This window comes from Mus caroli, unplaced genomic scaffold (genome assembly GCF_978045245.1).
Source record: "Mus caroli unplaced genomic scaffold, Mus_caroli_1 scaffold_20, whole genome shotgun sequence".
NCBI classification, from domain to species: Eukaryota; Metazoa; Chordata; class Mammalia; order Rodentia; family Muridae; genus Mus; species Mus caroli.
The window spans coordinates 27401474-27415245 of NW_028227275.1; the positions used below are offsets into that span (position 1 = coordinate 27401474).

The 13772-nt window shown below is 37.1% G+C and overlaps 1 protein-coding gene across 1 annotated transcript; it reads right to left on the reverse strand.

Moving 5' to 3' along the window:
* Window positions 1-380: 380 nt before the first annotated feature.
* Window positions 381-12819, reverse strand: Lipf (lipase F, gastric type). The gene is made up of 9 exons (XM_021151555.2): window positions 12718-12819; window positions 12447-12564; window positions 11640-11838; window positions 10429-10538; window positions 8157-8293; window positions 6179-6325; window positions 3964-4035; window positions 3470-3541; window positions 381-611 (listed from the first exon to the last, which is right to left on the reverse strand). The coding sequence occupies exons 1-9, from the start codon at window positions 12817-12819 to the stop codon at window positions 381-383; spliced, it is 1188 nt and encodes a 395-aa protein (XP_021007214.1).
* Between the last annotated feature and the right edge of the window lie 953 nt (window positions 12820-13772).

Here is a 13772-nt window from a genome sequence, read left to right on the forward strand (position 1 = left end):
TTATGTACACGTGGTAGTGGTCATGAGTGGTAGTCAGAAGCAATTCGATCACTGACACACATAAGCAAAGTCATCATTCAGCTCCTGGACTCTTAATGACCCATGCTCTTAATCTAAATTGAATTTAGAAAACACTTTTGAGATGATCCGAAAAGAAATTTCACCTTGCCTAAGAAATGTATTCTCTCAATGTTTCTAATATAAGCTTCCAAATAAAAATATTGAATTTCTTTAAATTAAAAAAAATTCAAATGACACGTGAGAACTTTGTTGATGCCAATATATTTCTAAAGCCAAAATTACAATAACATGTATTACATTTCTTTAAAACTGTGTATGAAAGGAGGAAAAGGGTTCTGGAATGAATGTAGATAATTCTTTTAGTCTTCTGCCATCATGGTAACTATCTCATTGTAAACCTCTTGAGGCGCATCCATCGCCCAGATGAAGTCCAGGTGATTGTAGGGAAGAATCTCCTTATGATACAGAAGGTTGGGGAGTTGGGGAAGCAGCATGGCGACATCTTGGGGATCAGCCAGGATGTCATGGCCACCGTTCCACACTGCAATTGGCACGGTCATGGCTGACACATCATAGTCGGGAGGCGTTTTCTAAAATATGATAGGTGAAAGAAGTGGAGTTTAGGCAACCACACTTCTGAACCAGTGTTGATCAGGCACTAGTTCTAAATAAAGTCACCCTTACCCATAGAGCAAAGTGAACACAGCATGGTTTAGGCCAGTGCCCAATCTCTAACCTAGCACTCCATTAAAATGCAGTCTGACTCAGCAGGTCTGGGAGGAATGTCAGGGAACACACATTCACAGGTGATGCCAATATTGTTGGTTGTAAGCTAGGTTTCAGTTTAGGTGAAGGAAGGAAATTTGACTAGATTCTTGTGTGTGGATGGGATGGGCACATGCAAACTACAATGTGTACGTGGCAGGCAGAGCACAGCCTTCTTGTTGGTTCTTGCTATCTATCAGACAGGGTCTCTCTCTTTCAATGGTGGATATGCTAGGTTAGTTGGCCAACAAGCTTTTGGTGGTTCTGTCTCTGCCTCCCATATCCTAATAGAGCACTCTGATGTTACAGTAGACGGAACTTACATAGCAAACTCATTATCCACTGATTTATCTCTTTGGCTAGGTTTTGACTAGATCCTGACTGGGGCAGATTGTCTATACCACTCTGATCTCCTCCAATAATCTGGGTTCTGAGCCATTTGTTTTGCCTTTGTATTGATTTCCACAATGTGCATTGTATTGGTAAAATTTTATATGCTGTTTCACCTCATGGAGAAGCTGCTTTGCCTGGATATCTCTCAGTTGGGAACCTGAGCATGGCTCTTTGAGTAGAGCTTTCACAGGCATTCCTATGGGATGTTTTAAGTGCTTGATTTGATAATGCTATCTGTCTGGTGCTCACATCTCACTCTTTCACTTCAACATCTCACCCAAGGAGGGGCCACTTAACTCTACAAGGACTCTTGATGCAGAGTTCCAGCTGGCTGTCTCCAATCAGTGTCTGATGATTAGCTTCCAATCAAGCTGCCTCACACATACTGCTGCACGTTTTGGGTACCTGATTTGATAATGTTTTGCTTTCTTTCTCCTGTTTTACTCTATCTGCACTTTGCTATTTATTCTTTTTAAATTTTCTTGTACTATCATTAGTCAACTCATTTACTCAAACATGAAGGCGCAGCTTTTATAAATCATTCTCTGGACTGCACAAAGCAACTGTCCATGGCGCGGTTAGTGACCAGGTCAGAACTTCAGGTAAGAAGCTGGATCTGGCTCTCTGTACGCTTATGTAATTTTCCTAAATATTGCTTCAAATTCAGAGAAAAAGCATTGGCATAGTTTTCTAATTTTAGGAAACCCCTATTAACACATAGGGTTTATAAAGCTTTATTAACACATAGGGTTTATAAAGCTTCATAAAGCAGAAAATAGAACAAGAGAGTCATCTGCTTGATTCCCATAATCTAGACAGAATTTAGTTAGGTACTTTTGCTCAAGAGATGATTCCTTCAAGGATACTAATCTAATAGCCTTAAAGTTTGTGTCTTTATTCTTTATGATAGAGCCAACTTACAGTACAAAACATTTATTCAATTATTGTCCCAGTAATTTATGCTTTTTCTTACATTCCCTCACACATGAGTTAAAGTGTGAAGAATATCTATAATAAATACACTTTATTTTACTTACATAACATTAAGGAAACAGCTTCCTAGATGTTATCTCTGTCTGTTTAATTCACATCACTGATTTCAATGACAATTAGTCAGAAGTGTTATTCACTTGGCTGGAAGAAGGGTAGACTTGATTATTGGATATTGATGATTTATGACTTTCGTTACCAGAATGAAAGCCCAACAGAAAAGTAAATTCAAAGCAATTCTATAACTTGTGAGTTGATTTTATAGAATTTTGAAAAAGGCCCTTCAAGACATCAAATTGGTAAAATTTGATGTGAGGCTTTTCTCTATATGAAGAATCTTGTCTTATCTGAAAACATATCCTTCTAAGATTTGAGTCAGGGGAACTAAGGAAAATCAGGATTATTCAGTTACTAATTGGAAGAAAATTAGGGGCTGTTTAATAGAAAAAAAATGGGTCACAGACTACTATAAGGTACCCGTCTTACTCACAACTAGTCAGTGACAACCCAAGAGTTTTTCTTGAGCATATGGTTACAGATATTATCTTCTTATAATTTTCTAGTCCATGAATTATTGTGTAAATTGGTATTGACCACCAATTGGATCAACTCCAGGGTCTGGGTTATCTGTACCATGCCAAATGTGAGGATCACAAGGCACCGTCATGCTCAGAAATATTTCTAACTTTGATCTGAGAACACACCCACATCAAAATGTGTTCCCACGACGTCATGTATCTACATATCCAAACGAAGAGGGTGGTCTATGAGAAAACTGCTTAATCTTGTGCATGGATATAAGTGATGACTTGTTTCACGTCAGAGAGAAGAGAACAGAGTGTTGGGTGGAGACTGGGTTATACAGTAGGGCTGTGTAAAGAAGATGTACTGCTAATCTACAGAAAGTCTTCACGTGGGACCCAGGATTATTCTGCGGGTATATTTTCAGAGCATAGTAGTGGAGAAACTGGACACCAGCATTAGTTTGAAAAATGAATACCCAACCGTGTTACTTTTCTTTCCAAACTTCTTTGTTGTTTAAATTGTGAACAATTTCAACCAACTGATATGAGGCCTCCAACATACAGCAGAGGACTGCAGGGTCTGGGGTTAGTCAGAGAGGATGCACCTAACCCTCAAGAGACTGGAGACTCAGTCTCTTGTTTAGAGGTTTAGAGGGGTAAGGGAGGGAATGTGGAACAGTCAGAGGGTGGACTGGGAGGGTAATAAAATCTGGAGTTTAAAATAATAAATAAATTAATTAAAAATTGCAAGCAATTGTCAATCTCAAGACACATACCTGATTGTAGTGTAACATGTTCTGTAATGGGCTTCCCCAGTTAAAGGCTTGAAGCTTCCCAGATTTAGCAAGCTAATGAAAATTTAGAGGTAAAAATTAAGTAAGAAGTAATTAAAATTAATTAGCTAAATATACTCATAACTACACAAAAGCAATTTAATATTCTCCAATTAGCTCATTTTGAATTTTTCTAATTATTGAAAAATATTTTCTCATTTGAAATAATAACTAGCCATCTAGGACATATGTGAGTAAAAATATAGTGTTTGTTTTAAATATTTTGTTTTACACAGCGAATCATTAAAATAAGTATTCCTTTGTTACTCAAATCACATGTTCTCATAAGATTTTTATGTACATGGATTAATGGTTATTTTTGTAGGTTGTCATATATAGAAGCATAGCTTTAGAGGAACATCTTAATAATGTGCTTTAGGTTAAACACAGAAGTTCATTGCACAAGATGAATGCTAACAACATTGAAACAATGATACCTGTGCCCAGTGGAAAAGGTCTTGAGTAGATGTTCCTGCTGGATTATGCCCTAGATACACATCAAAGCGACTCTAGAAATCAAACACACACACATATATAACATGCTTAGACATATTTGGTTTCTGAAAAACAATTGGGGCCATGTTTTCTGATATCAATCCCGTGTTTCAGGGTAACCTTTAATGGAAGGATGAATAGTGCAGTTAAATGCCACCTCAGAATCTACAAAGCACACCATGTATTTTTAACCACGATCAGCAATGTGGATGGCTTATTAACTCTATCATTTTTCAAAGTAGAGTTTAAAGCTCAAAGAGGTTTAGACAAATATCAGGTTCACACAAATCAGTGACAAGCAGTCTGAAGCTAGTTTTACCTAGCTTTTGAAGCTAAATTCTCAACTTTCTATTTAATACTAGCATTCAAGAGATTAAATATTATACACAGATTAATCATGTTGCATAATTTTAATATATATTGAATAACTATATACAGAGACAGGTATGTATGTCTATATGATAACCACTGCTTATCTTTAGCTATAGTATTCTATCTGGTTCCTAGATTACCTGCTCAGAACCTTTAGCATTCTGAAGTTCTCTTTCCAGGTTGTGCATGCAAACTGAGTAGTGGGTCTTAGAGTGTGATAAAGTCAAATGAACTGACTGTTATAAAAGGGGCTAACTTCTCCCTCCATGTAAGCAGCATGCAGAAGACATGCTCTAATCTTGTTTATTCTCTGCATCTCTTTTCTTTCTCTGAAAACTCTCATTGATACAAAATAAGAACCAATCTGTTTATTGGTGTAATAAGGAAAAGCCGCTCTGCTGCAGTCCTCATGCATAATGAGAAACAGCCTCAAGTTAAAAAGAAGAAAGGGCCCTTACCAGCATAAGTGGAACCTAAAGGACAGATATAAACAAATGTTGATGCATTAATCCAGCTATAGAGTGGATCATCAGCACTGAGTGAAGGACAATTGAACCTGATTGGTCACCATAGGAGGAGGCACTGTGATTTCACTACTATGTTCCCAATGAGCACAAGAGTTAGTGTACAATTTTAAACAATAGAATACTATACATCTTAACAATAGAATTCATTTGTTTAGGACTTTAAATGTGTAAATGTATACATGAGAGTAAGGATTAGAAATATAGCTCTATAATTCCAGCTACTTGGGAGACTGAATCATGAGAATCCCTGGTTAAAGCCCTTCATCGGCTTTAGATTAAGTAACTGGGCAATTTAACAAGACCCTGTCTCACAATAAAAAGTTATTTAAAAAATATTGACAATATATTTTGGTGGTAGAGCATGGTCCTAAAATTCTTAGGTTCCACCCATAGTACTACAAAAAGAAAAAAAAAAGAAAAGACAAAGCAAAAGATGTATGTATATATATATATAATAGTATGTATGTGTGTGTGTGTGTATATATACATATGTATATACACATACATATATACATATATATACATGTATACATATCTACACACATATATATGTGTGTATATATATATTAGTTATATATTATATGTATATATAATTGTATACACACACATACACACACACACATATACCATGGTCACATGCCATGTGGTTAATGTTCTGATCTATTTGTACTAAATATCTCAGATGATTTGAACTTTCCAATAGTATATTTTGTGTGTGAGGACACAAATACAATAGCTTAAATCAGTTCCAAAGGTAGGAGTTAAATTAGGCTGACATGAATCCATATGTTTAAGGATGTTCTGATATTGAACTTTCTCATACAGGTCTTAAAACTCCAACTCAGAGAGTATAAATGCAGATCAAGATATGGACAAGTTCTTATACTGTCTCTCTAAAGTTTGTTTTACAAAATTAATGGGGATGACCGGCAGGATTAAAATAATTTACAATATTATTTGATGAGGATGCATTGTTCCTCAGAAGAGCCTTCCCAATAAAGTTCATTCCCTTCTGTCACAGAATGTTAATACCATGCTGGGCATTTAGGTGGTCACAGGCCAATCATATTTTTGAATGAGAGCTGGAGATAAAATTGGAATGAACAGTGGCTTGTAATTTCTCTGGGATCTATCACAACGCTCTGGGCACAGTTGTGAGCTGAGTCTTTGTTCTCCTGAATTATCATTTTTAAGGGTTGATGATAACACAGTGGTGTTTGGGGAAGTCTCATGAATGGAGACCACAATGCATACATACCACATTTAAGTTTTTCTTGTCAAATCCACAGAAGATGAATAAAGCATTGCTGCAGAGAACATCTAGCAGCTCCCGTGAGCACACTTCCGTACCAAGAAATTGATCTAAGTAGTTGTGGGCCATGAACATTTTGTTACCAAATATCACCTGAAAAATAAAAGTATCATCAGAACATAGCAACAGGGTAGCTGCAGAAAGCCACTTCATTGCCGAAGCAACTCATGCAGATGTGAGCATGCTTGAATTTTTCCTTAGGCCTCTGGGGAATACTGCTAGGAAAATCTTTAGAGAATTGCCTCAATTGTGTTGAGCACTGGGTCATTTTGCTTTATCAGTTTTATAACCAAGGAAACATGGCTAGGAAATATCAGTGTTTTGGGCTAATAAGGACTAGGTTATATCTTCAGTTCTGATCCATGTCTGTGATGCAATGTCTAAATGCCTCCTTCTTTTAATACCTCTGCTCTTGCTATCTGAAAATCTGACCATAAGTGGGAAGTGAGAGGCTCAGAGCAGCAAGAAAAGGTCACAGTCATCTTAATGCTTTAGGTTTTGCATAAAAGTCAAACAAATATGTTTGACTGTGGCCAGTGTCTATGGCTTTAGACGAGCATGCTAATTTAGAGTGCAGGTAAATGGAGAAGACAATACAAAAGGAAAAGACAGGATTACTGTACTTAGAACCTTGGGTTAAACTGCCCTTCTAAAGGAGATTGCACAAATGTGCAGGCGTGTCTGCATGGGTTGGCTTGAGTGCAATAGAAGTTGGGCATTAAACATTTGAACATTAATGTTGTCAATTCATTTCCTTGTGTGTTCAATAAGGTCTAAATATTATGGCTGATGGAAATTCACACTAGTGTCCTATGAAATTTCCATTTCCTAGGACAAGAACTCTAAGGCAGCCCAAGAGCACTGAAATGGAAGTCATATTATTTACTGTGCTCAGTCATTGCTTTCTTTACTTTTTACCATTTCCTTATTCCTTTTCCTTTCCCCCCTCTTTCCAAGTTTCCTTTTTTCCCCCATCAACACAATATTCATTAAATATTCAGAAATTTCACACAGTGCTGCTGGATCTCACTCACTTCCCATTCTCCCAGGTCCATTCTCCCCCCCCCCCCACCAAACCAAACAAAACACCAACAAAAATAAAAACCCAAGACCCCAAACCCAAAACCAACAACAATAACAACAAACCAACAACAAAATAGGACAAACAAAAACAACAATAATAACCAAACACGAAAACCAAAAATTCCTACCAACTCCAATTTGTGTTGTCCATATATATTAATTAAGTCATGATCAAACTCTCAGTGGCCAGCCCCTTGAAGTAAACTGAGTCCTTTGTACTACTCCACACCCCTGCCATCAACTGTGAAGAGCTTATACTTCAGACCCTTTATAATTTTAAAAGACTCTTCAATAGTTTCCTGTCTGGGCTGTTTCTCCTTTTCTTTTCTTCTTTTCTTTTCTTTTCTTTTCTTTTCTTTTCTTTTCTTTTCTTTTCTTTTCTTTTCTTTTCTTTTCTTTTTTCTCCTCTCTCTCTCTCTCTCTCTCTCTCTCTCTCTCTCCTTCTTTCTTTTCCTTTTGGCTGGTGATGGGTGGTGGACAGGTTGTAACAGAAGCCATCAATATCCCTCTGGCTCTGCCTGGAATTCTTATTTGACTATTTTTCTCTGCTTTTAACACTCCATTCCCTGTTACCTTGACACAAGTGTATGGACTGCTTGGCCAGTGAAACATCCTTGAAAAAGCCAAACATTTTGTGACATTGACAACCCATTGCAAGCTAACCCAAACCAAAGGAATAAATGGGAATCTCAGAGGCAAGAGGGGATCCACACATGTTAATGTTCTGAGAGAGATAATATAGACATGTACTATTTAGTTTGAGGATATGAATATGTAAGGTACATTTGTTTACGTTGATCAATCTGAAGTTTAATAGCAATTGTGTGTCTTAGTCACATACCTTGAGAAGAAACTTAGGAATAAGTGAAATCTTTTTTAAAGGACTTTCTGTATACTTCACAGTAGCAACTGGAGCTAATGCATAAAACCTCTTGATTTTTTTAGCCAGAGCAGGATTGGTAGAAAAAGCAATAAAACCTGAAATAGAACAGACCATTAGTAAAACGATGTGTTTATGTGTGTGATTTTTCTGCTTTTAGAAGTGTGAGATTATCTTGGACTTGCTAGAGATGCCACCTTAGGCACACTGCAAAGCTGGCACAATGGTTTTTTGAGATATGTAAAAGCACAATGATAGCATTTAAAGATATTCATTAGTGGAAAAAGAATTGATATGTTCAGTCATAAGGTAACTCAAGAGGGAAGCAGAGTGGAGAAACTCACTGTCAAGGCAAGCAACTTTACTCACTTCAGTAAGTGCCAAGGAAACCATTGCACTGCATCTCAATGCAGTGATTTTAGAGTCTCAGGTTACAGACACAACACTAAGTTATATTAAATATGTGTCATTGAAAGCTAATGTCATGAGAGCCCCTTGTAGCCAAGCACAGTTACTGGCTGATATCAGTACTCTGGAGGAAGAGTCCAGAGGATCAGGAGTCTGAAGTCAGCCTGAGATACACAGGCCAGCCTTGTTTCAAAAATCCACCACCAGCAGCAACAACAAAGAGGCCTATGTCTTCTAGGCAATTCCAACAATTACTTCTGAGACTGAATTTCACTTGGCTTTTCAAACACTAGTAAATACTTCCTGTCTTTGAATTCCAAAATTCTAGCTGCCCTTCACATCACTATTACTACCTCTTAATTTTTTTGCTCTATCACAGAACTCTCATCTTCTAAATACAGGAATATTGTAGGCTTGTCTCAACACCTCATGTCTTGGCTGTCTTAGCTGACGCCTTGGAATATTAACTGCAGTCTCACTGACTGATGCATCCTGTTGAGTAGTTTCAGTCTAGTACACTTCCTTGAACTTCATATTGTTTATGACTGACTACTTGACATCTTTACCTGCATCTTCAATAGATGACTTACAATGTTTCCAAACTGAGTTTCTAATGTCCTTACATAGCAGCTCTTCTTATAGCCCCCCCTTCCTCACTTTGGATAAAGCAATCTTCATTATTCCAAGAGCCCAAGACACAAACATCATTGTATTTACTCCTATTTTTGCTTCATATACCATAGATCCAACATTTTAGTAAAGTTTGTTGGCAGTATCTCATTTGCATACATATACATGTATGTGTGTGTGTGTATCTGTGTATGTATGTATGTATGTATGCTTACACACTGATGCCGCTTGATTTGGTATCGTTATTCTCACATCTCTCCTCCACCCCCTCAGTAATCCAGCTCACCAGAATCTCTGGCATGAGTTACTGTATGCATCATGCTGCTGCTTCTGCATTCCTCCCATTGTTGCCCTTCAACAGTTAGAAGGATCATATAATGGATCATGCAGGTCCTCTATTAAAATTCCCTTTATGATCTTTTTTACTTATATTAAAGCTGATATCCTTACAATATTCAAAGAACCCTTAATACTCCATCACTTTCAGCAGCCACAATGTCATCTCGCTCTGTTTCTCTCTGTCTCTTGCTCTGACTCATCCCCATGGTGAACAGCATCATCGCTGTTCCCTGAACACGTTCTCTATCTTAGAATTCTTTACACTTGCTCTTTTCCCTCTCTAGAACACCAGTCTGGCAAAGATGCACATTAGTCTTCTACGTGTTTACTCAGAGGGTGTTTACAGACTTTGTCTGTTTAAAATGGCTTTAAAGCCCTCTGAGACTCCTTAAAATCCCCAATCAGTTATATTTTCCATAGCATTACCATGGTTTGGTGAACTCCATGTTACTTTTAACTCATTTCATTTCTGCCTATCTCCCCCAATATAAATGATATTACAATAAGATATTTTAATTTATCTTCTTTGGTATATTATTTGGGAAAATGATCTGGTTTTCATCAGAAATAATGGAGTGAAGGGAACAAATTCAACTGGAAGACTAGAACATGCTCCCTTGAAAGCTGGTTGGCCTGGACTGGTATCTGAGCCACACTATTGACCTTTGGATGGAGTTGATGGCATTTGGTTGAGTTATTTATTCTACTGTTTGATTTATCCATCTCTGGGGTAGGAGGATCCATTGTATTTATATCACTGGATTGTAATGGCCATGGCGTTTTGTAAAGTTGCACAGCAGTGGCAATGGTACTTGATGGAGACATAGGAACTGCTCAGTCTCAGTGCTTTACTTACCGATAGTGGTGCCCTGAGAGTGACCAACATAGTGTATCTTCTCTTGTCCAGTTTTCTGTACAATGAAGTCTATGGTGGCTGGAAGGTCATATTTAGCCATTTCATCAAAGCTGTAAGAAAAAAATGAATTATACAAAATATATTTTCTTTTTATAGTTTCTAAAACTCAAGCTCTTTACCTTCAACCTGGTTCTTAGGCCCACATTCACAAACAAACTGAATCTAAGACAAGAAAAGCATATTTATAAAGAAATCTCTATTTTTACTTGAGGAATAGAAAACTAGGTGTTTTAATTATTGCCAGTTATATATAAACCCAAATGCCAGGTGTCTTTGGGGTAGTTGCTTGTAAGCAAAGGTTATCATTTTTCAAGCATGCATAATGGCTATAATCTAAGTATAAACATGATAAGTACTTATGGGTGGATATTATTTTTGTTTCTGAAATATATTATCAGATTTAATAAGCACTTGTATTCTACATTCGAATTTTTTAATTTTAGGCCCATCTCTGTAGTACATTCTTCACAAGTAATCCAGAATGATACAAAAATGAGAACTCAAGTTGAACAATATTTAGTGATTTCTCATTGTGCACAGAATGAACTGCAACACCTCATTAGATCTGGTTCCTATCAACATACTAGTGTTCTACTGTGGTCTCTCTACCTCCTTCTCACGATACCAGATTCACACAGGCTTGCTACCAGCTTTCAGAGCCATCATAACTCTCTCGTGCCTTAGCAAGATCAGCCAGATCCTCTCCGTCAACAATCTTCCCCAGTCATTTCCAAGACTAGGGCATGAGAAGATGTTGGTCTCCTTTGATAAATTTTCTGTGCCTAACATTTGGGCTTTTGATGTTGATGAAGACTTTTGTTCCCCTTTGCCCCAATTCTGACACCTCCCTAGTCTATTGACTTTGCAACTTTCTCGGAACAGTGAATTGCCTTGAATCCTAACTTTTGCTATGTTGTTTTTTTATTTGGAAAAGGATTTTTAGGCATCTCTTGATCTTTGGTATGGAGGTCACAGCAAACATAAAGGAAACACTGCCCTTCAATTGAGGTGTATAGAAGACTCAAGTGTTCAAACAAATGATACAGTTTCCTTCATCTCCTGCCTAGAGTGTAGTTGGATGTGATGAGCAAGAGAATGGCCATGCTTGTAGATCCCAAATGCGTGTCCATTTTGAATTATTCTTTCTTTACCTGAAAGCCCAGAATTCAACTGAGTCTGGTGAATAGTATATATTTTTCCGGGACCATGTATTCCCTCGACTGTTACCCAGCCACACATCATAGCCAGCATCTGCTAGAATGAAGGCCAGGCTGTTGTTTGGCAGATTTGTAATCCAGTTTGTGGCTGATGCAATCAAACCATGCTGCAAATATGCCACAGGTCTCTTGCCTAGGGAAAAAGATTATTCAAATGTTATAAATTTATTCTTTATAGTAGGTAGAACAGTAGTCAGAAGTAATATGTTCACTTTGTTGACATTGTATTTGATACCTTAATTACCTTTTCTCAATTATGTCTCATGTGCCAAAATTTATGAAATTGTACATTTTATTTCTTTTTAAAGATTTATAATTTTGTATGTGTATTTATGTAAGCCTGTATGTGTTTATGTGAACCATATATTTGAAAGAGCCCTCAGAAGCCAGAAGAGGACATCTGATCTTCTTGAACTGAAATTATAGACAGTTGTGAGCAGCCAGCATGTGGGTACTGAGGATTGAATCCAAGACCTATATGAGTGACTTTTAACTATTAAGTGATATCTTTGGTATATACATTATATTTTCATTTATTGCATTTGTATTTATTAACACAGGGCATTGCATATGCTAGGCAAATATACTAGTGAGCTATACCCTCATCTCACGTTGTACATTCTGAATGTGTTTACTATATTATATTCCAGAAATGAAATGGGAGGAAAGAGAGATGGGTGAGGGAAAGGGAAGAAGGTAAAAAAGAGGAGAGACAAATGAGGGGATGGAAGGAGTTTATACCAATATTCTCAGAATTTTTCTTCCCATAAGGAATTCTATAGACCCCCAGAATGTAGCCATCTTCAGTAACAACTTCATATTCCTCACTTGGATATCCCCAGTAAGTTATCATCTGACTCTGAGGAGGAAAATTAGAAACAAAAACAAAAACAACCTTTTAAGTATTAGTTTTAAAATGCTTCTAACAGATATTTTTAATGAATTTTAGTTGTTCACTAGAAGTTTAGACCCATAATGATGCTAATCCCAGTAATACTCGTCAGTAACTCACAATATTCATGTTTGCTTCAGGGTTTTTGGGACCCAGTTTTCCAAATAGGCCATGTGCACCTCCAAGTGCAGATAACACACTGGTTACTAATAGCAGCCACATCTTGTAGTGCCCTGAAACAAAGGGATAAGCTGTGTTATGGTTCCATAACATTCAGAGTTTGGGGTGATTTTACCTCTAAGAGAAGTACAGAGATGAGTGACCTTGATTACATTCTGCTGAGCAACAAACCAGGGTAACATATAGGCAAATTAATTTTACTGTTTAAAATGTTTTCACTGTGATTATTTCTTCGTTTTCTCTGTTGGTGTACATATGTGATCATTTGTAGGTTTGTGTGGGCATATGTATTTGCGAATGTGTGTGTGCATACACATAAGTGTGAATGGGCTTTCAAATAGGTATATGTAGCAGGGCAGATGATAACCTCAGCTGTTGTTCCTTCGGAGTCAGCATTTTTTTTCCTGGGGTTTGCTGAATAGGCTGGGACATTGGTCAGAGAGCCCCAGGGATCTACCTGTCTTAGACCCGTATCTCCATGATTACCAGCACATATTACAATACCCAAGTAGAAGTTATTTGACTTGGTCTGGGAATGAAATTCAGGTCCTTAACCATGGATGGCAAGTACTTTACCAACTGAACCATATACTAAGTCCTGATTCTTTCTTTTGAAAAGCATTTTCAACTCAGGTTTTAAGTAGGGGCATAAATTCAATTGTTTTAAAGGGCATGTTTTCTAAGACATAGATTTTTAGTGTATAAATATGAGAGAATTCTTTATATATTTTAAAATAATAATAGTCAATCCTTTTGCTGTTGTTAAATGGATGGAATTATAACCATCCATTATAGATGGAATTTTAACCAGCGAATAATCTTCTGTCTATTAGGTGAAGCATAAGTTTATTGTTCTGTATGTTTAAGACTTGAATCAAACTTGCTTTGTGAGCACAGATTTAGACTGAAGGTTAAGTGGGCATTTGATGACTTTCAATCAATTTTAACTTAATGTGCATTTAAAGCTATCATCATGGAACTGGAGAGGTGGCTTA

Coding starts and splice junctions, on each gene's coding strand:
- Lipf (XM_021151555.2), bottom strand. CDS start 12,819: ATGTGGCTGCTATTAGTAACCAGTGTGTTATCTGCACTTGGAGGTGCA. Junction 12,565..12,717: donor CTGAAGCAAACATGAATATT/GTGAGTTACTGA, acceptor TTTCCTCCTCAG/AGTCAGATGATAACTTACTG. Junction 3,542..3,963: donor ACCTTTTCCACTGGGCACAG/GTATCATTGTTT, acceptor AATTTTCATTAG/CTTGCTAAATCTGGGAAGCT.